The following is a 22784-nucleotide window of genomic DNA, read 5'->3' on the forward strand; positions in this document are numbered from 1 at the left end:
TGTTAATTGGTATCCGTAATTTATATAATGTCTAACGTACATGTCTCGTGTCTATCTATCTCATTTATTTTTAAGCATTAAAAAAATCATAGCGCGTACGCTCATGGTAGCATTATCCGTGACAGCCATAACTCCATGCCAAACCGAAAGGGCTACCGAACCCTGTAAAAGAGACCCCACCGAAAAGATAACGCTTGAATTAAGAAAAAAAAAAGAAACATCGCAAAATGCCGAATTGCGCGACTGGGTGCGACGGCCTGGTTTCTCACTCATCTCCTTCGAGTCTCCTTAGACGATCGATGCCTAGGTGTTCCTTGCCATCTTGACCGTAGTACACGCCAAAGGCATATAGAGCCTTGTGGCTCTCGCCAGGTGGTGCGACGATGGTTCGAGTGATGAGGTCCGTCTTGGTTCTGGGTTCGCGGAACACCTTGTCGACCAGGAGGGGACTCTGGTATAGGAAGCTGATGGCGTCTGCGTATGTGTACAGTGGGTGAGGGAGATAGCGTATGCGCCGGGGCCAGATGGTGAGGAAGGACAGCGCGTAGACGATAGCAAATGCAACAAGGGTATAATATGCAGGGGTATAAGAGGAGATTCGCACTTGACCATTCTCGGCGTAAAAGCGGGCCATGAAGACACCGCCGGCGAGGACGGGGAGGGCGAGAGAGGCGACGCTGATGAAGGAGATGTAGGCTACTTTGTAGTGGCCGGCGAAGAGAGCGTGGAAGGTGGCTTCGAGTGGGAGACAGGAGTTGTAGGATAGTAGCAGGGATTTTTCGGCGAATGCGCCGCGGGGCGACGAGAGGTCAGAGTATGCCTGGGCAGCGCGGAAGTAGACGTCTATCGGCTGCCAGGCAAGGAAGAGGAAGTTTCCGAGCAGTGCAGGGATGAAGCTGAAGAGGAAGTTGGAGGAAGAGAAGCCGGACGCCGAAGGGAGGGTCGGGAGGAGCGGGAGGAAGCCCCTGTCCAGCGGCCGGTTGACGAAACTGACGGCGAGGAAGGCGATCAGAAGGACAAAGGCGATTATGATCCATGCGACGACGAAGGTGTCCTTGAGGAACCAGGGAGCCCAGCGATAGCGGAAGAAGGGCGAATGCAGGCTTCTTTCGAAGGAGTCCTTGTTGTGAAGTTCCTGACGCTCGACATCGACAGTGGCAGGATCCGCAGTCTTGGTGGCTGCTCCATTGCTCTTCTCCAGCAGACGGTCGACGGAGGAGACTCTTTTCAACGGCGCGGACTCTTCACCGAGGGCGTAGAAGTTGTCTGGCTTGGAGGACGTCTTCCAGTAGCCCAGACGCAGTTTCCTAGGTGGAAGGTGGCCGCCTACATTGGGGGTGACCTCGGACTGATCGAAGTCATGGAGGACGTTGGATCGCTGGATCAGCGGGATGACATCCGCCAGACTGACGGGGTCCCACTGCAGACCACTGACCCCAAAACCAAACCGGGCGAGGATGGCGAAGAGAGAGAGGACGAGGAGAGCGTAAATGACCACGAGAGTCCAACCGACTCCCTGCACGCTGACCCAGCGGAACCCTCCGTCCTGAAGCGTGCCGTAGTAGCGAGGCTGGAAGAGACAGCTGAGGAGAGGCACCGTGAAACAGTTTACGGCCCAGATGACGAAGAGACAGACACCGACCACAGGCTCGCCGTACGTGAAATGGGACAAGTCCGGCAGCACAAAGTTCTTGGGCAGCATGGGCAGCCGCTGGAGGGTGGTGTCCCTGGCGCCGGCACGAGCTATGCTGGACAGGGGAGCTATGCGGTAGACAGCCGCCTGGACGACGAAGAGCCAGAGGACGATGACCATGCCAAGGAGCTGGGGTAGGAACTCAAAGACGAAGTACTTGGAGCCGCCAAAGTAGACGTAGTTGGACAGGCCGTCTTTCTGCTGCGACCAGACGTTGCAGAAGATGAGAGCGGCGACCATGGCGAGGCAGAGGAGGATGCCGATGGCGAGGAAGGCCGGACGAAGAACGTATGGGATGAAGGTGAGCGGGAGATGGGTGTAGGTGTCGCTTGGAGGGTCGACAGCGATGAGTGTGTCCGTACTCTCTGGCTGCTCCATGGTCGTATTGCTGCTGCTGTTGTTGTTGTTATCTGTGGCAACGGTCTTGTTCGGGACTGCTGTGTAGTATCCCAGACCTTCGTCCGGCACGATGCGCTCGACGGGGTAGTCGGTGGTTGCGAGCGAGCCATGTCGGCCCGCGCCCCTCAGCTCCTCGTCTCTGGTCAATTGGTCGATGGCAAAGCGGATGTAGGGAGAGTCGTCTGCCCCGGGGGTCGGAGTCCCGTTATCGAGCAGCCGGATCTCTCCCCGCGTTGCCGTCGGTGGTCGACTCATGCTGGGCCGTCTCACGCTGGCAACTGCTCTGGCGGGCTGTATCTGCTTGTCCTGGCTATCTTCTGGCTGTGGGATGTGATCCTGGATGTGAGTGTGCACGTCCTGGGTGGACGGGTTCCTAGACGGAGCGGTCTGGTAGGGCACGACGGTGACCTTGCTGGTGCTGGAATGAGCGGTGATGTCGGAGAAGGAGTAGTAGTCGTCAGAGGCCGCGATGGACTGCTGCGAGGGCGTGTGGACCAGCTTCGGTTGGCTGCCTGCGTCTGTCAGTAAGTGAATTGAAGTGAATTGAGGGAGGGAGGGAGTGAATTGAGGGAGGGAGTGAAGGAGGGAGGGAAGTACTCACTGCCGACGACCTTGAGTCTCGGGGTCTCGAGCGGATGCTGCTGGGGGTGGTGCATGGCGATATCGAGTCCTGTATAGACGAAGGCCTAGAGCGGGAACTGTGGGAAGAAGAGAGGCAGAACCCGAAAGCCGGGCAGGACGGTATTAATGTGAGCCGCCATCGCCATCCCAGCCCTCACCAGCCCTTGCCAGCCGTGTTTCCAGTCGAGTGTCGCGGGTGGTTGGGGTTGTGTCTCCTGTCGGGCTCTTCTCCCAGTGGCTGCGATGCAAGATGCGATGCGATGTGGGAGGCTGGGAGTGGTCGCATCCCAGCCACCAGCAGCACCAGCACCACCGCCAGCACCACGTCGGCTTGTCCTGTCTTCTCCTGTATATCTTCGTCTTCATCGCCGTCTCATCGCCGTCTCATCGCCGTCTCATCGCCGTCTCGTCGTATATCTTCTCTTCATCATCTCTTCATCGTCTCGTCGTCGCGGGTAGATCATCGCAGTTGACCTCGTCTCCTCCATCTCTGCCACTCATCACATCTGCCTCTGTCTCTGTCTCTGTCTCTGTCTCTGTCACTCTGTCATCACTGTGTCTTGTCATCCGTCATCTGTCATCTGTCACCCTGTCACCGTGTCATCTCTCTCTGTCTGTCCATCTTTGTGTAAGGTCAAGGTCGAGGTCGAGGTCAAGTTCAACTTCTGCTTTGCTTAGTCATCTGCCTCTAGATGGTGGTAGAGGATCAGCATTAGCATCACTATGGGCAGTTAGTATGAGTATCAATCACTATGTAGTTAGTATCATCATATCAGCACCAGTACACTATGAGTAGTTAGTATCATCATATTAGCAGAGAAGAGTAACAGGGAGACGTGGACAGGTCGAAGGTTGGACTGGAAACAGAGGTCGAGATACTCACCCACGAAGACATCTCTATATATATATCTGTGTGTGTGTCTCTCTCTCTCTCTCTCTCTCTCTCTCTCTCTCTCTCATCTTTCCTCATCTCTTGTCTCATCTCTTGTCTATCATCTTGTCTCATCTCTTGTCTATGTCTATGTCTCTCTTTGTCTATCGGAGAAGTGCGCCGGACTAACGTATATCCGTCGAGCTCCAGCTTCACTTCTACTCTACTCTAACACTCTGCTCTAGCTACACTCTACACTCTAACACTCTGCTTTACACTCTACACTCTAACACTGCTCTACAATACTTATACCTATACTACGTACTCTCCTATACCCTACCTTCGTGCTGAGTCTACTGCGATGTCATATCGACAGGGCGAGAGACGAGGCCACCGGCCGGCGCGCTACGACGACAGACCGCAGACATACGAGCAGGCACGATCGCACTCCCAGCAACGCTCCCACTCGCCCGCAGACTCTCGGCTGAGATACGACCCTCCTGGCGGTACGGAGTGCTCACTCTCCGCGTTCCATCTCCCTTGACTACCTTGCAACACGCTATGCCATCTACCTCCCTCTTCTCGGAGCTTATGCTGATAGGACAGACTTGTACGAAGACCTGGCCCGGACGACTGCTCCTGTTAATGCTGCGGTTGGTACTGCGGTTAATACTGCTGGTGCTGCCCCGCGAGGACCTGCGGCCGATAGGAGGCGTGGTGATGGCGCAGACTATCACGGTAGAGGCCGGGAGTCGTACCGACGCTCCTCGCGCTCGCCGCCACGGTATCGGCGGGACGGGTACAGGGACCGTGACCGCGAGGGCTACAGGTCGCCCGGATATGATATGAGCTATAGTCGGAGTCGGAGTCGGGGCAGAAGCCGCAGTCGCAGTCGCAGTCGGGATCGGGATCGCAGTCGAGGTCGCAGTCGCAGTCGAAGCCAGAGTATCAGTCGAAGCCGGAGCCAGAGTCGACGGCATGGGCGTCCGCGACACTACGGGACGGAAAGTCGAGAGATCATGATGGAAGGCTTGCCGGTGGACATGGTTGAAGACGACGTTGGACCCTCCTCCCTCTCTCCATATCCCTCGTCTCTGACTACTCCCGGCTGGCCCCCAGTCGAGAGTAGCATGAGATTGCCCGCCAACGACCTCTTTTCTTGGATGGCAGTATGCTGAGATCATGGGGATGTCGCCGGGCTGATTTCCGGTCGATGCCTTTTCTTCTTCTACACAGGTCACCAGTGAACTCACCCAATACTATCATGTTCGGGAGCTCGAGGACGTTCGAGTCATCCGCGATAGACAGACCAGTCAGTGATCTCTTGCCCTACGATATCCGTTTTCTAACCTTGACTCGACAGAAATATCACGGCAGCTGGCTTTCATCCGGTTTCCGACGATCGAGGAGTCGCGCGAGTTTCTGGAACAGAACTTCCCCGCCGTCTATCTCTATGGCAAGAGTGCCGCTGCTGACGGGCAAGGGGCAAAGGTTAGGATTGCCTACAGCCGTGAGAGAGAGGACCGCAACCGGACTCGTGTCGACGGAGAATGGACCTGCATCAATGTGAGACCAAGTTATCTTCATCGTAGGAGTGCAAAAAATGCTGATCTGGGATAGTGCTCGATTGTCAACTATGCAGGCCGCCAGCGATGCTTCCGCTGCCAGGCATCAAAACCAGGTATGTGCTCCCGCCATAAGAGATACGTTCACTCGCATCTAAACCTCGGTAGATGCTGCCCTGATGCCCCAGATGGAAGAGGCCGCCAAGGTAGCCAACAACGGCGACAACGACGTCTCAACCGACGGCACAGCGTCCCAGTTTATCCTCTTCAGAGGCCTCGAGTCCAGCGTTACCGAGGAAGTGCTGGCCAAGGGAGTTGCGAAGCTTTGCAAACAATCCAAGTCCGCCTCCGCACACCCCCCGGGATCGTCTGGGGGTGGAGCAAAGAAAGGAGCAAAAGTCGCGTCTACAACCGGCGACAGCAACCTAGGTGCTCGCGAGGGGTCCATTCGTCGTATCCTACTGGTACGCGATCGCCGAACGAACGAGAGCTGGAAATACGGATTTGCAGAGTTTGCGACAGTGGAGGATGCCCAATGCGCGCTCGCTCGCTATAGTTCGTTTGAGACTTTTACCATCTCCTCCAAGCCCGTACTGGCAACCTACATCCACGCTGGCGTGTTTGTACCGGTTCTCAACCTCAAACCGGCCGTTAGTACGAGTACGAGCGAAGATGAGCGATTCACCTTTAGCCCCCTTGGCAACTTGGCAGCGAAGCTGGCATACTGGGATGAGGACGCTTATGCCAGCGAACTCAAACTCTCCACGGCCGCCACCACGAGCGAGCTAAGTGCAGGGAAGACGGCCAGGAAAGACGGGGAGAAGGAGAAGAAGAGGAAGAAGGCGGATGCGGGGACAGGGGGGACGGGTACGAAGAAGATCGCCATGGCCTCGCATCTACAGTTCTGGAGCAATCGCCATGCGGAGCTACATGGGATTGATAAACGCAGCGCCGAGACGGGCGATGGAGATCATGCCAATAATGACCCTGTCGCTGCCCGACCACTGTCACAACTCCAGTCACCACGAAACCAGCAGCAGCAGCAGCAGCAGCAGCAACAACAACGGCAGCAGCAACAGTCCTACGCCGACCTTAGCCGGCTCTGTTGCTATCTATGCATGAGAGAGTTCAAGACCGAGGCCCACGTTCGCCAGCACGAACGCCTGAGCCAGCTGCACCGAGATAATCTGCAAGATGAGACACTGAAAGCTAAAGCGGTAGCCAAGCTGGCGAAGAAGCGAACGCCAACGGACCAGACAGAGTATCGAGACCGCGCCAAGGAGCGTAGGCGGGTGTTTGGCTCGTCCAAGTCCAAGAAGGTAGTAGACGCTGAAGCTGGACGGCAAGGCGAGGATGAGGGTAGGGAGGCCGCCCCTGCAGTGCTGTCCAAGGGTGCGGCGCTGCTGGGGAAGATGGGCTGGTCGGCTGGCTCTGGTCTCGGGGCGGAAGGGACCGGCATGAAACAGCCGGTGGCAGCAGAGCTTTACGTACAGGGCGTCGGCCTGGGAGCACAGGGTTCGAAGGTGGGAGATGCAGTGCAGGAAGCTGGCCGAAGCACGCGTGGAAGATATGATGAGTTTCTGGAAAAGACGAGGGAGCATGCCAGGGAGAGGTACGAGAGGATGAAGGGCGATCAGGACTAGAGCCCATGTCTGCCAATGTCCGGAGTATAAAGCCCGGCATACATATGTAGCTACGCCGTTAGCCGTTGTGTCTACCAGCGGTAACAGGTTTAGCTACTATAAGCTATCCATTACACTCTGGGATACTGAGATACTCTGGGTATCGAGATGCTAGTCATTACACTCTGGGGTGTCGAGATGCTATAGTATTACATTCTGGGGTATGTGTATAGTCTAATAGTACATGAAAGAGGCATCTAGGCCTGGAAATCACCTCTCCTTCCCCCGCTCATTCAGCCAGGTTTGCCGGATTTCTTCCTTCGCCTTCTGCTTCTCGGCCTCCTTTGTGTCCTCCTTGCTGGCCTTCCGATTTAGCACGGAGACAACCCACTCCTCCATGTCCTCCTCGACCTGCTGTTCCGACCTCCCCGTGCCGTCCGCTCCCAGTCCGCCGCGCACTATCCGCCGCAGCTCGTCGAGGGTCTCGAACCCAACGGCTTTCATCCCCGCACCGACTCCAAGGATGGCCAGCGCGAGAACATTGAGAGTAGCGAGATTGAGAGCCTCCAGGGCCTCGAGGGGAGCGCTGATGTTGAGCTTGTGGTGCGAAGCTGTGGTGTAGAATTGTGGGACGGAAGCGAGTCGGCGGCGGTTGAGAGACCGGCGGGTGATGAATGCCGAGAGGAGGAAGAAGGCCGAACCGCCTATGAGTAGTTTTGTAGATGTTGGCAGCGAGAAAGCAGGCTGTGTAGCCGGTGATGTGGTTGATGTCGAGGGTGAAGATTGTGGTTGTTCTGGCTGTGGCTGTGACGTTTCGCGCGTCATGGTGGCCATTGGGTGTGAGCTAACGATAGGCAGTGAGCTGTAGATGGGTATTTAGATGCGTCGGCGTAGATTGATGCTCGTACTCGCTGGTGGTGGCTGTATTGGCGACGGTCGACGTTGATGTGATGTTCTGATATTGCCCAGTTGGGACTGGATGACAAAAGTCTGACGCCAAGCCTTGGAGCATATACATTATATCCGTACGCCAAAACATCGCGACCTCCAACATCAACAAGAAGCCAGCATCAAGAATACGATACTCCAGATCCGACTCCAGAGACTCCAGAATTCAAACTCTCGACTCGGACCCCAACTCCACGCTCTTCTCCACGTTCGATACTACTGCACTCACCTCGATACTACATTGCCAGCTGGTTTCTATTCATATCTCTGGATCTATTCATATCTCAGCCATGTCTCGTATCAGGCCAGCTGTCGAATCAGTTCATGCAGATCCACGCTCCCGACAGACCATTCACCTCCTCAAGATGCTCCTCCTGCTCCAGCGCTGCAACTCAACCAAAAGCCACGTTCTGTTAGTGCGCACCAACGCACACATCGCGGCTGGTGACTGGCGACTGAGGGCTGACGACTGAGCGAGAACACTCTGATTACTCGCCATATACTTCCTCCGACCACGGCGTGACGGCCGTGCGTGCAGGACATCGAACGCCTATCAGATCGCCCAGCCAGCCTTGATGCAGGCTCGCTCGCTAGTTATGCTCAACTCAGCGGTCTGCACGTCCAAGCCAAGTGTGGGCGATGTTTCGACTGTGTGTGTGATGGATCGTGCAGCGTTGGTTTCGGATATCACGAGGCTGAAAAGCGTGCGGGCCGACGGTGGCTTGGGCTAGTTTACAAATCGTTTCGGCGAGATTGCGTCGAATGGTTATATGTGACTGCATATTATTATCACCACTCAGCGTCCGTATCGGTTTCTGCATGACTTGATATCGGAACCTGGGCGGTTTACACGGAGTATACCTCCACGGGCTGGGCACAAGTAAGCAGATATCAGCACGAAAGGGCCTGACTGAGCCGCTCGGCTCACCCTGAACGCATCTCGGACGCATGTCTGTCGAACACTCGCCATGCGTTCGTCCTCGGCCTGCAGGTTCTTGCATGGTCCAGCTGCATGCTGGCAAGGATGATGACAGGGTGAAGGCTCGGCTCGCAGCGATCGACGGCGAAGGTCCGCGCTAATCTACCAGGCTCTGGCAGATTTCTGAGCAGAAGGCTCTGCGCGGGCACCTTGACAGGCAGAGTTTTCAAGGGCTAAAAGAGCAAAAATCGTACATGTCAAGCGTGGACGATCGTATCGTGGTCACCCATGATCCATGCCCATGCCACAGCCATCGGTCGTGGTGCCTGTTTCAGGAGCAGTCACGGATACGAGCCATGAGGTGAGCGATCTTCCACCTCTATCCTATCTCTATCTCTCTCTATCTCATCTCTATCTCATCTTTATCTGTCTTCTCCGGAGTATATCAATGTTATCCATCCCTGTTACGGAGTATATCCATGTTGTTTATATTGATATCTAATGGAAGTGTTAGTCAGCAGTACCTCGGCTCGCTTGGGCTTCCAAAAGGGGAAGTATGTATGGGCCGTGCTAGTCCTATTTAGGGTAAGCGCTCCTTCACGTGGCTTCCAGAAGGAGTAATTTTAGAACCAACACGTGATTCGTATTAGTCACACGTGGAAGGCGGCGAGGCAGAATTCTCCGGCAGAAATAAATATATATATATATGATATATATATATACACGATATAAGATGAAGATATCGATATACGATAAGATATACGATATAGGATAAATGCGTATAGAGACGAGGGGAGTGGGAGATGGAGAAGCGATGATGTAACAGGAGGCGGCGACGAGGATGAGAGCGAGGACGTTGCGTTCTGGACTGGCTTGCAGGGAGAGGCCAGGGCCGGTTAAGATGAGTTCGTGAACAGCGAACGGAAGAACGGGCAGGGAGAGCAGCTGGGTTCTCGGCCGACTTGGCCGGCGGTGGCCGACTCACATATGACGATGGACATTCTATTACGACATCGCGGACTACGACCACGACTACGGACTATACTACAGGTATGACTACGGAGGTGATGGAGAAGGAGAAGAAGACGGAGACGAAGACGGAGACGAAGATGTCGATGAGAAGAAGAAGATAATATGCATGCCATGCCATCTGCACAGGAGTACCCGTAAAGATAGTGAAAAAGTAAGAAACAAGATGGCGATCAGAGTTCGCCGGCTGCGCCTTGGCAGCTTCGCAGGGCCCGTAATTAGTTGCAAAAAAAGATCCTCCACGGCGAACCAGGACCAGCGAAACGGTCCGATCCTGCCTGCGCTGCGATGCGTAACTGCGCCTGCGCCGAAGACGAGCGCATCGTCCGAGACTTCATATACTCGGCCGCCTCTCTTTTATCTTCAGCTTCACATCCAACTTTCACAACTCACCTCACAGAATTATCTGCCACCATACCACATCTCCAAAGACTTCGAGCACTCGCTAACGTTTCACCTTCACGATAACCCTCACGCCAGTCCAGGATTCAGGCTCCGTCTCATTTCATCTCCCTACCCACTTGAAACGTCGCCGATCGTCCTTCTGTCACTGCCGTTGCCTTGCCCTGCCTCTTGTCCTGACTGTACGGAGTAGTGCCAGTGTATCGGCCGCAGAGCCTGCTTCGGCAAGATGGCCCTCGAAACGACCGGTCCCGTCACCAGTCCCATAATAACATCGACTTCCTCCTCCTCCTCTTCCTCTGATGTTATCAAGCCGCGCTCCCCCCTTGACGACCACCGACACTCGTTCAACCACAAGGACCTTCACCACCACACTCGTTTATCACACGCTTCCTACGATCCTTCCTCTGGCAGGCAAGATCGAGGACGCAGCAGAAGCAGAGAGTCGGAGAGAACAGTCGCCCCGGACAACGACGACATCGAAGTCACAGCCATGCCGTCCGGTTCGGGCTTTCAGAACATCGAGGAGGCCGGAGAGAAGGCCCGTAGGAGAGACGACTGGATTGCCATCTCAAATTTCCACCCAGGGTAAGTCTTTTGGTTTTTTGAGGTCTTTTTTCTCTGATATGGAGTGCTGACAGCGAGTAGATGGTTTTCCGTAAACATGGGCACTGGTATCACAGCTATCCTGCTCCAGAATCTACCGTACCAGTTCCCAGGCCTGCATTACATCGCCGTCATCCTCTTCATCCTCAACGTAATCATCTTCTTTCTCTTCCTCATCATCTCCATCACCCGATATGCTCTCTGGCCAGACAAGTTCAAGGCCATGCTTGCACACCCTGCTCATTCCATGTTGCTCGGGACCTTTCCCATGGGCTTCGCCACTATCATTAACCTGATCGTTTTCATCTGTGTACCCGTCTGGGGAGACTGGACCATCAACTTTGTCTGGACGTTGTGGTGGATTGACGCTATCGTCTCAATTGCCATCTGCTATTTCGTTCCATTCATGCTGTAAGTGGCCTTTCATATAAAGATATATTCGAAAGAGAAGAAAAAGCTAACTGGATTAGCATGACGAAGCACACATCTTCGCTCGATACGATGACGGCCGCCTGGTTGCTCCCCATCGTAGCTCCCGTTGTCGCGGCCGCCTCTGGAGGTATCGTTGCCGACGTGCTCAAGAACGACACTCACGCTCTCATCACCGTCCTGGTCTGCTACATCATGTGGGGATCTGCCGTCCCGCTCGCCATGGTCATCATCGTCATTTACTTCCAGCGTCTCGCCCTGCACAAGCTTGTGCCCAGAGCCGCCATCGTCAGTGCTCTGTTGCCCATGGGTCCTCTCGGACAGGGTGGCTTCGGACTGATGCAGCTCGGCATGGTCGCCAGACGCGTCTTCCCAAGAGTAAGTTTTTGTCCTCTCTGCTGTTGAGTACGCTGCTAACGGTATGCAGCTTGACTTCCTCGCTCCCATTGCCGGCGAGATCTTCTATGTGATGGGCGCCTTCATCGCCATGATCATGTGGGGTTTCGGTCTGATCTGGATGTGGTTTGCCCTTGCCAGTTTCACCCGCGGCAAGTTCTACTTCAACATCGGCTGGTGGGCGTTCACTTTCCCGCTCGGCGTGTTCACCACCGCCACGACGCAGATGGGCAAGGAGTTCAACTCTGTCGCCTTTGACGTTCTCGGAACTGTAAGTCATCAGTATTTGCCTTTTTTATATAAAGTGTAAGACTAACCTGGAATAGTTCTTCTCGATCGTTGTCACCGCCATGTGGGTGATGGTTTTTGCCTTGACGGTATACAAATCATGCACCAAAGAGCTCTTCCGGTAGACCTCGCCGATAATACTGTTGACCTCACGCTCGATGCTGCCGGCAACCTCGCAACCTTCTTCGCTTCTTGTCTATCGTTGACCCTTCTTTCACATAAAACAGCTTTCATCTGCAGATATATGCTTGCACATACATTGCATACACCGCTCGCACATGCTTCGGGACATACCTTCTTGCCACATACTTTGCTTCTTCCATTCTTTCTGGTCTTTCTTCACTTTATCACTTAATCATGCGCAATGTGGTACCGAATCTGGTTTCTTCAACAGGATATAGACAGCGAGCATTAATATGAACTTTTCTCTCTCCACATAGCGATATCTCTACCGCTACGATCACCGTCCAGTCCAGTAGTTGTACTGTAGAGTTGTGTAGTTGTTGTGTTGTGTTGTTGTGTTGTTGAAGTTGAAGTGGTGTAGTGCCAAGCCTTATCGAGTAACCCGATAAAGATCGCGACTCCAGATAAAGACACAAACACAGACATGAAGACACAGATATAAAGTGACAGACATGGACGACAGAACAACAGACGACAGAACGACGAAGGCTGACCTTTAATAGAGGAAAAAAGCAAGGAGAATATCGGTGAGCCCACGAGCGCATCCATGTCCTCGATGGCGGGCGACGAGGGTGCGCGGCCAAGAGGCGGCTGGCGGAACCGCGGACCTCCCTCCCGCAGGTTCCCATTGGCTTCTGCAAGACTGACCGTCGATAGTGCATGGCATAGTCCTCCCGATGCCACTGCCGCTGCTCGCTCAGTCGATAGCCCGCAGAGATAAGCTCGCGAGGCAATATACGTGCGGAGAACAGAGTCTACTACCGAGTATACGGGAGGATATATATATACACGATATACCCAAGGCTATTCCCAGACAGTCAGCCATGGCCGGCGCTGGTGGCAGCAGCGGTGATACGCCCGCGCATCTCAACCCAGACAACTTCCCGCAGCACCTGGCGCATCCCGAGTCCAACATCCGAGTCGAGCTGACATACCACCCTCTCGCGCCGTCAGCATACACTGCCCACGTCCGCTCGCCCCATGCGGGCGCCAACGTGCTCTTCCTGGGGACGACTCGGTCCTCGTTCGCAGACAGACCGGTTGCCCGGCTCGCGTACTCCAGCTATGCGCCCATGGCGCTGGCGACCATGATGGCCATCGCCGTCGAGGCCACGGCCAAGCACGACCTGAAGGGCGTCAGCATCACCCACAGACTCGGGGAGGTCGACGTGGGCGAAGAGAGCATCGCGATTGCGGTTAGTGCGGCGCATAGGAGGCCGGCGTGGCGGGCGGGGGAGGAGATACTGGAGCGGTGTAAGGAGAAGGTCGAGATATGGAAGAGAGAGGACTTTGCCGACGGGCTGGGCGACGAGTGGAGGGCCAACAGAGACCGGGACGCGGAAGGCAACCCGGTGGAATAGCTTCTACTTTATATTCATACATATATCTACTGTACATAGAGAGGGGTGTAGGGTCGGCTCATTTGCTGGTCAGGTCAAGCGGCTTGCCGGCCTTCTTCCAGTCTCCGATATGGTCCAATATCACCTTGGCGGCCGTCTGGGGCGTGTCCTGTCGTCCGATACACTCTACAAAGTCGCCTTCCGGGTCTGCCACTAAGTTAGTGCTGTTATACCATTGTCTAAGAGCAAAGATAATGTCCACTCACCCATCAAGTAGAAGTATATGCTGTGGTCGACCAGGTAGTCCTCTCCGGGCTTGATCTTCTGCGGCGTGCTAAAGTAGACCCGGTACTGGCGACAGACGTCCTTGACCTGTTCGTATGTGCCCGTCAACCCGATGATGTCCTTGTGGAACTCCTTCAGGTACGCCTTCAGCACCTCTGGCGTGTCCCGAGCCGGGTCGCAGGTTATGAACACCGGCCGCATCACCTCCTGTCCGTTCGACTTGGCCCGTACCTCGTCGATGATCTCGGCCATCTTGTCCAGCTCGTCAGGGCAGATGTCCGGGCAGTGCGTGAAGCCAAAGTAGACCTGCGCCAGTCAGCATCATCAGCATATGCCAATTGATATACATATATAGACATACGAAGCTGTATTTCCCCTTGAGGTTCTCGTCCGTGAACTGCTCTCCGTTGAGGTCCTTTAGCACAAACGGCCCTCCCACACGGGGTTTCCCAACGCCTTTGCTCATCTCCACGATCCTCTCTCGCTCCAACCGTGCCTTTTCATACTGGAAGTAGACTATCATGCCGGCTCCGGTGAGCACGAAGAGCAGCGCCGACTTCCATGAGAACGGGCCGGTCGACGAGCGGGCTTTGAGCTGTTCGATGGTCTTGGCCGGGCGCGCCGCCGAGGAGGAGAAGGCATTGTATCTATGTGGACGGGTCTGTCTGCTGGTAGGCCGTATGAACGTAGTCTCTGACCGGCTGATGAACTGGCTGTACTGTCTGATTTCGCATGGTAGCTTGTAGGCTCCTCGTCGCAGGGACCGGCAGAGTGTCGACGACAGAGAACGAGACGCCATCTTCTCTATTCTTCTTGTCTCTCTTCTTTCTTTCTCTCTCGTCTTTCTCTCTCTTCTTTCTCTCGTCTTTCTCTCTTGTCTCTTTCTTCTTTCTTCTCTTTCTATCATGGAAGTTGAGCATATCACGTGGACGGGCCGAGTTATTCCGATCAAAGGAACAAGATGGATATAGATATAGATATAGATATAGAGATGAGATGAAGATGAGATATAGATAGATATAGAGATGAGATAGATAGAGATAGATAGAGAGGCTGGTCTAGCATTAGTATACGATTCATGCCTATCTATGCTATGCTATGCTGTGGAGAAGCATCATTATGCAGTAAAGGTAGTAGAGTTATCCAGTATGGTAGAGCTGGTGAGAATATCAAGCTGATCAAGAGTGTAAATGAACAAGGACTAGAGAGATACTGTTTTGCGAGGGCCGCCGTAGCTGGTACAAAGATACCACGATCAAGAGTTCTAGCTGGAAATGAAATAACAGGACATGACAGGAAAGAATAGACAATAATAGACAAGGATAGGCAGTAGTAAGGATGGTAAGGATGGAAACACCGGACTCCGAGGATGTTGGTAGGAAAGGCTGGTCATTCTGGAACATATTAGGACATATTAGGGCTGGTATGGTTCTTTACGGCGTTAAGAGATAGGAACTGGGCATGAACATGGGCGTGATGAAGTGTGAAGCTATTGCATGGTCCGGCTGGCCTGGCTGGCGCGACTGGGACTGGTACGGGACCGTTCGTCTTCCTCGAGGACGTCGCTGAGCCGGGTTGGATGTCGGTGTCGAGGCGTCACCGAATCCCATCCTGAGCCGCCGACCCCCCAGCCAGAGCCGCTGTAGTCTACCGGTGCAGGATATCCGGCGTGGTCGCCTTCTTCTGCGCTTGTGCCTGCGCCGGCAGGCGTATGCTGCTCCGAACCGTAGCTCACGTACCCGTCAAAGGGCTCGGTGTTGTAGTCGTCACTGTCGTCAGATATAGCGCGAGGATAGACGAGCTGGCGGCCCTGGGTATCTTGACGGCTAGCAGCAGCGGCGGCGGCGGCGGCTGCACCGGCGGCGGTGGTAGGAATGTGGTCGGTTTCAGAGATGACATCGCTGACGTCCACGTCAACTCCGGCGTGGGCTTGTCCTCCGTGGATGGTCTGGCTGTCGTGCTGGTAGAAGTGACCGCGGTCTGCCTCCGTCTGTCCTCGACCGGGCGACTGCACCGGAGCTTCAGTCTGTCGGGGAGGCGGCGCATCAGGGGCAAAGGGAGGGTCGCGAGATTCAACAAAGGGGTCCGTCTCATGGCTATCATAGCCCGTCGACTCCGTGGTATCGAGCAGCGGCCGCTGCGACTGACCTCCCATCGACGTCCCACTGGGGCCTCCGGGATATGGGCCTTCTCTGGTCTGTGGCCGGGCAGCGCTGCTGGCATGTCTGCTGGGGATGGCCTGCAGCATCGGCACGACCTGTACGCCTCCAACGATCGTAGGCTCTCCGTTTCTCAGCGAGATGGTGCGGTCGCGCTCCTCCTGTTCTCTGCGGCCCAGCTCCTCCCACGCACGTCGGGCCTCGTCGCGGGAAATCTGCAGTTCTCGCCGCACTTCTCTCGCCAGCTCCTGGGCTTTGGCCTTGTCGCTCTCCGACTGCTTCAGGGCGGCCACGGCGTCGGCGCGAGACTGGCGCTCGGCACTCAGCATGCGCTCCAGCTCTGCGCGCACCTCCTGGGACCGTTCCTGCTCGGCGCGGGTATCGAAGAACCAGCGCTGGAACTTCCGCTCGGACGAGGCTCGTAGACGCTGGAGCTCGACGACGGCGTGGAAGAGGTTGGCACCAGCGGCCGAGAGATCGGTGACCTGCCGTGACATCTGCTGGCTGAGCGGATCCTTGCTGAGCTCCTCGTTGTTCTGCTCCAGGCGTCGGATCCAGTAGCTCGTCAGGCCTTCCCAGTGGGACGAGAGCATCTCCCAGCGTTCAAAGGCGTGCGGGAAGGCGGCCTTGCTCCGGGACGACTGCTGGGCTGCTCCGGGCTGGCCTGCCTGTGGTTTGGATGCACTCTCTTGCTGCTGTGCGGTGCCAGTGACTGCCGGCCGTGACCCGTTCGACCGCTGTCTCGCGGGCTTCTCGTGGTCCTCCAGCTGTCCTCCCTGCCGGCGCGTTCCAGCGGTGGTCGTGGTGGTCGTGTTTCCTGGCGGCTGGGTCGTCTGTCTGCGGCCCATGTTTATATTTGTTTGATCGTGTCGTGGGCCGGGTTCCTGGGATATGGTGATATCTGGCGGATGTACGCCTGGTCTTCTCGAGGGTTCAACGCCAGCAGCCTGAGCGTGCTCTGCCTGCGCCTGTGCCTGTGCCTGCGCCTCTGCTTGAGCCTGCTTCTGCAGCTGCTCCTCTCGCATCTTGGCTTCCTGCTCGGCCTTCAGCTGGGCTTCGCGCTCCCGCCGCCGTCTCATGATATCTGTCGGCGTGCGGACGCCGCTGGCAGGGTGAGTGGACGCAGGGACGGCCAGGGGCTGTCCTGTCCTGGGGACGCCGTTGTGGTGGCCACGGCCGTTCCCGACAGCGACATCTCCTGCAAAGAGCTCCGACATGGGCGCGTTCAGCTCGCTCAGGTCCTCTGTGAAGGGGAACGGGGTGCGGATGGCTTCTTCTAGTACCCAGAGGATGGCCGAGGTGGTGCGAGAGGAGACCCTGGTGCTATGAGCCGGCCAGTACGATGCAGTCCTCCCCTGCCCGAGTCTTGTCTGTTCTTGTTCTTGTTGCTGCCCAAGTCTTGTCTCTTGTTGGTCCTGTTGCTGTCCAAGTCTTGTCTCTTCTTGTTGCTGCTGCTGCTGGAGTGTCTGGTCGATGGAGGCAAAGTCCTGTCGAGGGAGCTGCTGCGCTGGCCGGATAGCAGGATCTCGCAGGGCGGCACGTCTCTGGTGGCGGCGCTGGCGTTGTCTGGGGAAACTGGGTATCGTAGACTGGCCGTAAACGTCGTTGGTCTCGTCAAGATGGGAAGCTCTGGGTGACACGGTGGGAAAGACGGACTGCAAGTGGGAAATCAACGTGAAAACAGGCGAGAGAGAGCCTGGTTCCGGGCGGGCGACGTGTCAAGCAGGCGAGAGCAGCAATTGGTATCTCGATGCTAGCTGTAGTGCTGTAGCTGGCTGTAGCTGGCTGTAGCTGGCTGGAGAGCTGGATGTAGATCAAATTCCTTTTGACCAGATGTACTGACGCCAATCTCTGTCTGAGACTCTGTCTAGAAGACTGTAGACACTGTAGACACTGTAGAGTGTCTATCGAAAAGACTGTAGAGACTCTGTAGAGAAGACTGTAGAGCCTGAGATGAAGCTCGCTCGACCTCCCCTTTTGGTGGTGGCTGGTCAAATCGCAGCGTCGCGAAATTCGATGGCTGGTCAGCATCAGCAACGCCAACGCCAACGGCAGAGCTCGTACTCCGGACTCCAGACAGAATATTTATTGGTTTTGCTTCTTCAGTCGTGTGTAGTAGTGCGACCGTCGAACGTCCAGCAACGAAGCCTCGCATTTCCATCCCGCCGGACCAGGCTCAGCTTCCTTGCTCGATGCGCTGGCATCTCTACAGCGCAAACAGCGGCGCCACTGTGGGCCTACAGGTAACTATGTGATGGTCTCTCTGCTTCTGTACATGTTCATCTGGTACTTCGTCTGGTACTTCATCTGGTACATGGCTAACTCAGTTCTGCGAGCAGCATCCGGACTCTATCCTCCCACTGTGCAACGACCGAGTCGCCAACTTTCCCGAGTCGCACACACGGGTCCTCTTCTCCTTGCGCGGCGTCTCTGAAGACCTTTTCAACCGCCAGTTCCCTCTTGGCCGTTTCGTAGAGCGCCGTCACTCTGGTCGTCTCGCTGGTCGTCTCGCTGGTCGTCTCGTCTTTATGGCTGGTCTGTTCAGGGCTACTGGCGGTCTGTTCATGGTGTTTATGGCTACCAGGCGTGAGGTCACCGCGTGAGAGAGTCTTCATGAGCCCCTCGAGCACTCCCAGGACGACGCCGACCCGGATCCCCAGCTCGGCGCCAACGGGGAACCCGCTATCAAACCCTCGCTGGACGTGTTCGCCCTTGGCCACGGCTATGCCATCGCGATACCCCGCCGTGACATGCTGGCGGCGCAGCGAAGGGAGGTCCGATGGCTCAGCGTGAGACGGCGTGCTATCTGGAATGTGAGACCGGAGAGAGTCTGCTGCAGACTGCGGCGGGGAGGAGCCAAAGACGTCGTCCAGGGCGTTGGGGTGCTCGTTCTCCTCCTCGTCCACGGAGGAGCTCAGTGCTGTGGACGGTGACACGGGCGAGTTAAGCGGACGGTCGGTGTCTACCGAGCTCGCCGTCATCGTGCTGCTTGTCTGCCTTGTTCGTATGCGTTGATAGATGGTTTTTATATATAACTTATAGGTAAATGTCTGTAGAAAGCGACTTATGCTGACTAAGCGGTATATTATAACTATGGCTAACTAGGTACAATCGAGTAAGTATCGAGTATAATGGAATTATTGATAGTACTAGATGATGGAATACGGTTATTCATCGTGTTTAGCGGCCTGCTTCTCTGCTGGCGCCTCGTGGTCTACAGGCTCCTTCCGCTCCTCTCGCCAGGCCATGTATACCACGAACCCGGTCCAGATGGCCATCGCGATAGAACACGCAATCATGGCATACATACCAGACTACAACGCATTAGAATAACGAGCAAGTTCAATTGGAGGGACTGGTTCAAGGGGAGGGACTCGATCAAGGGGAAGGACGACATACCCGAAAATAAGGGGCATCGCTCGCGGGATAGAAGACGATGCTCCACCAGGCGTTGATGACATTGCTGCCCATGTTCATGCCGGCAATGACGATGCTACGCCAGGCGTCGTCCTTGTACCGCATCACGTCGTTGGCCCACGCGAAGAAGGTGGCCTGGCAGGCGTATACCGAGCCGGCCCAGTAGTAGGCGGCAAAGACGGTGGTGGTCGACGAGCCCGGTGCCAGGATCATTGCAGAGGCGACGACTCCTGTGATCCCGATCCAGTAGCCGACCAGATACCGTTTCCCGCCCAGGAAATCGGTCAGGGTCGCCCAGAACAGCGTTGATACAATGCCGACGGCCGGGATGCCGGACGGGTAGTTGTTGTTCTGGGCAACTGTGTACTTGATCGTCGGGTGCGATTTCATGTACAGGGCGAGCAGCGAGTTAGTAGAGAAGGACTCGGTTTCTCCCGCGATGATCCAAAGCACGACAAACCCGTACAGATGCCAGGTCGAGAAGACCCGTTTGGCAAAGGCAAAGTTGATCTTCGTGCGCTCCACGTTGCGGTTGGGCAGGCGCTCTATAGCGAGAGCCTTGTCTGCAGCGGTGAGGTACGGAGCATGAGTCGTCCTAGGCGTGTCGGGAAACAGGAAGAACCCGTAAATGGCAATCGGGAGGGTGATAAGCCCGTCGATCTGTTATATGCATCAGGATCAGATCTTCCTAAGGGGGGCCGCAGGTAGGACTTAGACGTACGATAAACAGCCACCGCCAGCCAGGCATGCCGGCCTTCATATGCAGCGAGGAGTTTATCCCCGTCTGGATGAAGCCGCCAAACATAGTTCCGGCCAAACCAGAGGCAGTGAAGATGCCGGATCGTTTACCCAGCTCTCGCTCTGTGTACCAGGAGCCCAGGATGTAATGAGTGCCCACGAACGTGGACGACTCGGCCAGCCCCAGGAAGAAGCGGATGACCATGATCCCCTGGGGATTGTGGACGGCGGCGGTGGCCATGGTAAGGCCTCCCCATACGACCATCATCCCCGGTAAGAAGTACCGGGGCTTGAGATGGTACAGGGCCAAGTTGGAGGGGACCTGCCCGAGGACATATCTAGCCGGACTGTCAGCGAATTGCACCACCGGCGGACGAGAGGGACGCACCCGACGGTAAAGATGGTGTTGATGAGGTTGAACTGTTTCCCATGGAAGTTCAAGTCTTCCTTCATCCCAGATACATAGGCATTGGCCAGGTTACTTCGATCCAGCTGCACAGAGTTAGCAGAAGCTCTACAAGACGAAGAGGGACACCCACATAATTCGCAAAATACATCAGACAGCAGAACGTAAGGATGAAGAAGTCCAGTTTCCGCAGCAGACGCGCCTCGCCCGGCCTGCCCTCGGGCCCACGGATATAGTCGATGAACCTGCTCGCCATCCTGACGCTGTATCTGCCCTTCCAGTCCTGGTGTATAGCAAGAGTCGCAGGGGTGGAGGCGGCTCTTTATATATCCCTGCCCGGCGAGAAGGTAGTCTCCGGGGTAGGAATCGTGGGGATAGTCCCTCGGCGATGCGGGTGAACCGCCGGCTAGACGTCTGCGCTCTCGAGGATACGATGATGCTGTTAGCCGAGATGGAGGAGGGTCAGAGAAGAGACTCGGGGTCAACGCCGTCTATCTCCTCTTCTGCTGTCATGGCACTGCCGGCCAGGCCTCGCAGCCAGATATAGCGTCTTCGGACTCGCCACCATCGGCTCCTCGGTCTTGTCTGTTTTGTCTGTCTTGTCTCTTGTTTGATGCTCGTATAAAGCCCGAAATCGAGAAAGTCGGAGGTTTGATCACGTGGACATCCTCAACTCCGACTTTGATATAAGAAGAACTTGATACTTTGATAATACATGACCAAATAACTGCTTGATACTTGATAATAGACGTAACATGCCCAAACTTCGCTCGCTTCCTTTCTGGCTTGCCGTCAGGGTCTTCATCAGGCGCATCCGCTATCGCTTGCATACTCCGCTCGACCTGCGCGGCAGCATTGTCGTCCTTCGACACAACCATAAACACCCCTATCTCGAGCTCCTCCGCCTCTTCATCCCATATCCCACATGGCGATTCCCCCTGCCACAGCCAGTGTCCCCCCGTGAGATACTAGGGAACGAGGCATTGATGAACTCCCGCCGGCGCCAGTTCAACAGGTATCTCGCAGTTCCCATCTGGTGCATGCGGGACACCTCGATGCGGTCACTTTACCGACTGTACGAATCCATGGCTTCCGGCGAATACACTCCCATGGGCCGAGAGACGGAGTACTTTTGGTATCGAGGCTGGAAGTTAGACGCGATCAAGGATCCGCAAGACTCGGATCCGGTACGATATGCCATCCTCGCGTCCCTTGTAGAGGAGCTTGTCACCGCATTTAACTGGCGACTGAGTCTGGGGATGAGACGGAATCGCAAGCACATCCTCAGACAGACCGACGACGAACCATACCCGCCATACACACCGGTATCCGGGCCTGAATGGACGAAATACGTGCCACCGATCCCGCCAGACAGCCTGGCGCAGCTGCCGCAGGAGTTTGTGAACAGCAAGAATCAGCTCGTGCTGGAAGAAAAGGGATGCAGCAAAACGTTCTCGAAGCGAAACATCGTTACCAACGTTGGCTGGCTGTACACTATATGAGAGAGTAGACTAGGAAGCCCTACGGCCAACGAGCATGTGAGGGCCCTGCTTCTTCTCTAGAGACAACGCTAACATATCTAGGCTGGGAGTGCTGTCGTAGGGGGCTGTCCGCCCTTGGTTGTATTCATCTTCTATACACAGTGATAATCAGAGGGGAACGTCACTCCTTGAAGATCTCCTCGTTGTATTTCTCGCGATATGCCTCGGCGATGGTGTCCATGGTTTGAGCGTCCGGCAGCACATCGAAAGCATTGATGTTCAACGTACGGATGTACTCGCGATCCAGGGGCCCATTCCGTTGCTCTCTTAGATATTTGAGCATCGCCAGACAGTCGCTCAGGTCGGACTCGGCCTTCCGCCCACGGTCCGCCGCGTAAATTCTCCTGATCTTTCGTTCAACCGCCCACTTCATAGGGGCTGCCAGGAGAACAAGGTTATCTCCTCTAAACAGCACGATATTCTGCTCTTCCGCCTTGCTAAAGAGATACTCTCTGGCAGACTTTGTGACAAATAAAGCCATATCCTCGTTTGCCCACTCGGTATCAAAATAGAGATCCTTGCCGGTCTTCTTGATTGCCGCCTTGAGGGGCTTCTGGATGTCAGCGTCCGATGCCCATTCTGGCTCCAGCAGGTAGGGTAATCGAGGTCGCCCGTTGAGTCTCTGCTCTGGAGGTACACACCACTGCCAAAAAGCCTCCGGCTGTGATCATCCGAATAGGGGCAAAGGCCGTAATCATCTCATCTTTCCCTATCTCCTCGTCCAATGCTTTCAGGCCTAGATAAGTGGTTTTAGTCTTTCAATCCAGCCACAGCCGAGCAAGGAGCACTGTAGCTTGTACCTTTCTCAAAGTCAGCCTTCCCCAGGTAGTTCTTCCGCCGGGCGACGGCGCCATCTTCGAGCATCTACACTCGTCAACAGCACATCGGATATCCTCTATATCTGCTAGATATACCCGTACCGAGCGT

The 22784-nt window shown here is 55.5% G+C and overlaps 8 protein-coding genes across 8 annotated transcripts; 2 read left to right on the forward strand and 6 right to left on the reverse strand.

Annotated features, from left to right (window-relative positions):
• Positions 1 to 265: 265 nt before the first annotated feature.
• On the reverse strand, positions 266 to 2748 carry GIQ15_06993 (uncharacterized protein; the record flags this gene model as incomplete). Its single annotated transcript, XM_033554410.1, has 2 exons — positions 266 to 2604; positions 2694 to 2748. The coding sequence occupies 2 exons, from the start codon at positions 2746 to 2748 to the stop codon at positions 266 to 268; spliced, it is 2394 nt and encodes a 797-aa protein (XP_033403925.1).
• A 1855-nt stretch (positions 2749 to 4603) lies between these two features.
• On the forward strand, positions 4604 to 6792 carry GIQ15_06994 (RNA-binding protein; the record flags this gene model as incomplete). The annotated part of the gene is made up of 6 exons (XM_033554411.1): positions 4604 to 4753; positions 4821 to 4896; positions 4948 to 5150; positions 5205 to 5265; positions 5318 to 6016; positions 6275 to 6792. The coding sequence occupies 6 exons, from the start codon at positions 4604 to 4606 to the stop codon at positions 6790 to 6792; spliced, it is 1707 nt and encodes a 568-aa protein (XP_033403926.1).
• Positions 6793 to 7041: 249 nt separating this feature from the next.
• GIQ15_06995 (uncharacterized protein) lies at positions 7042 to 7605 on the reverse strand (the record flags this gene model as incomplete). The annotated part of the gene is made up of 1 exon (XM_033554412.1): positions 7042 to 7605. One exon carries the CDS (start codon positions 7603 to 7605, stop codon positions 7042 to 7044), a length of 564 nt encoding a protein of 187 aa, XP_033403927.1.
• Positions 7606 to 13390: 5785 nt separating this feature from the next.
• Positions 13391 to 14395, reverse strand: GIQ15_06996 (mitochondrial metallochaperone Sco1; the record flags this gene model as incomplete). Its single annotated transcript, XM_033554413.1, has 3 exons — positions 13391 to 13518; positions 13578 to 13902; positions 13958 to 14395. The coding sequence occupies 3 exons, from the start codon at positions 14393 to 14395 to the stop codon at positions 13391 to 13393; spliced, it is 891 nt and encodes a 296-aa protein (XP_033403928.1).
• A 690-nt stretch (positions 14396 to 15085) lies between these two features.
• Positions 15086 to 18736, reverse strand: GIQ15_06997 (uncharacterized protein; the record flags this gene model as incomplete). The annotated part of the gene is made up of 3 exons (XM_033554414.1): positions 15086 to 17410; positions 17632 to 17855; positions 18079 to 18736. The coding sequence occupies 3 exons, from the start codon at positions 18734 to 18736 to the stop codon at positions 15086 to 15088; spliced, it is 3207 nt and encodes a 1068-aa protein (XP_033403929.1).
• A 186-nt stretch (positions 18737 to 18922) lies between these two features.
• GIQ15_06998 (pantothenate transporter) lies at positions 18923 to 20572 on the reverse strand (the record flags this gene model as incomplete). Its single annotated transcript, XM_033554415.1, has 5 exons — positions 18923 to 19069; positions 19155 to 19832; positions 19894 to 20248; positions 20299 to 20402; positions 20450 to 20572. 5 exons carry the CDS (start codon positions 20570 to 20572, stop codon positions 18923 to 18925), a joined length of 1407 nt encoding a protein of 468 aa, XP_033403930.1.
• Positions 20573 to 21071: 499 nt separating this feature from the next.
• GIQ15_06999 (uncharacterized protein) lies at positions 21072 to 21818 on the forward strand (the record flags this gene model as incomplete). Its single annotated transcript, XM_033554416.1, has 1 exon — positions 21072 to 21818. The coding sequence occupies one exon, from the start codon at positions 21072 to 21074 to the stop codon at positions 21816 to 21818; it is 747 nt and encodes a 248-aa protein (XP_033403931.1).
• Positions 21819 to 21978: 160 nt separating this feature from the next.
• On the reverse strand, positions 21979 to 22721 carry GIQ15_07000 (uncharacterized protein; the record flags this gene model as incomplete). The annotated part of the gene is made up of 3 exons (XM_033554417.1): positions 21979 to 22410; positions 22499 to 22593; positions 22658 to 22721. 3 exons carry the CDS (start codon positions 22719 to 22721, stop codon positions 21979 to 21981), a joined length of 591 nt encoding a protein of 196 aa, XP_033403932.1.
• Positions 22722 to 22784: the final 63 nt, after the last annotated feature.

The sequence above is a fragment of the Arthroderma uncinatum genome (assembly GCF_011692745.1).
Source record: "Arthroderma uncinatum strain CBS 119779 chromosome Unknown scaffold5, whole genome shotgun sequence".
Classification (NCBI taxonomy): domain Eukaryota; kingdom Fungi; phylum Ascomycota; class Eurotiomycetes; order Onygenales; family Arthrodermataceae; genus Arthroderma; species Arthroderma uncinatum.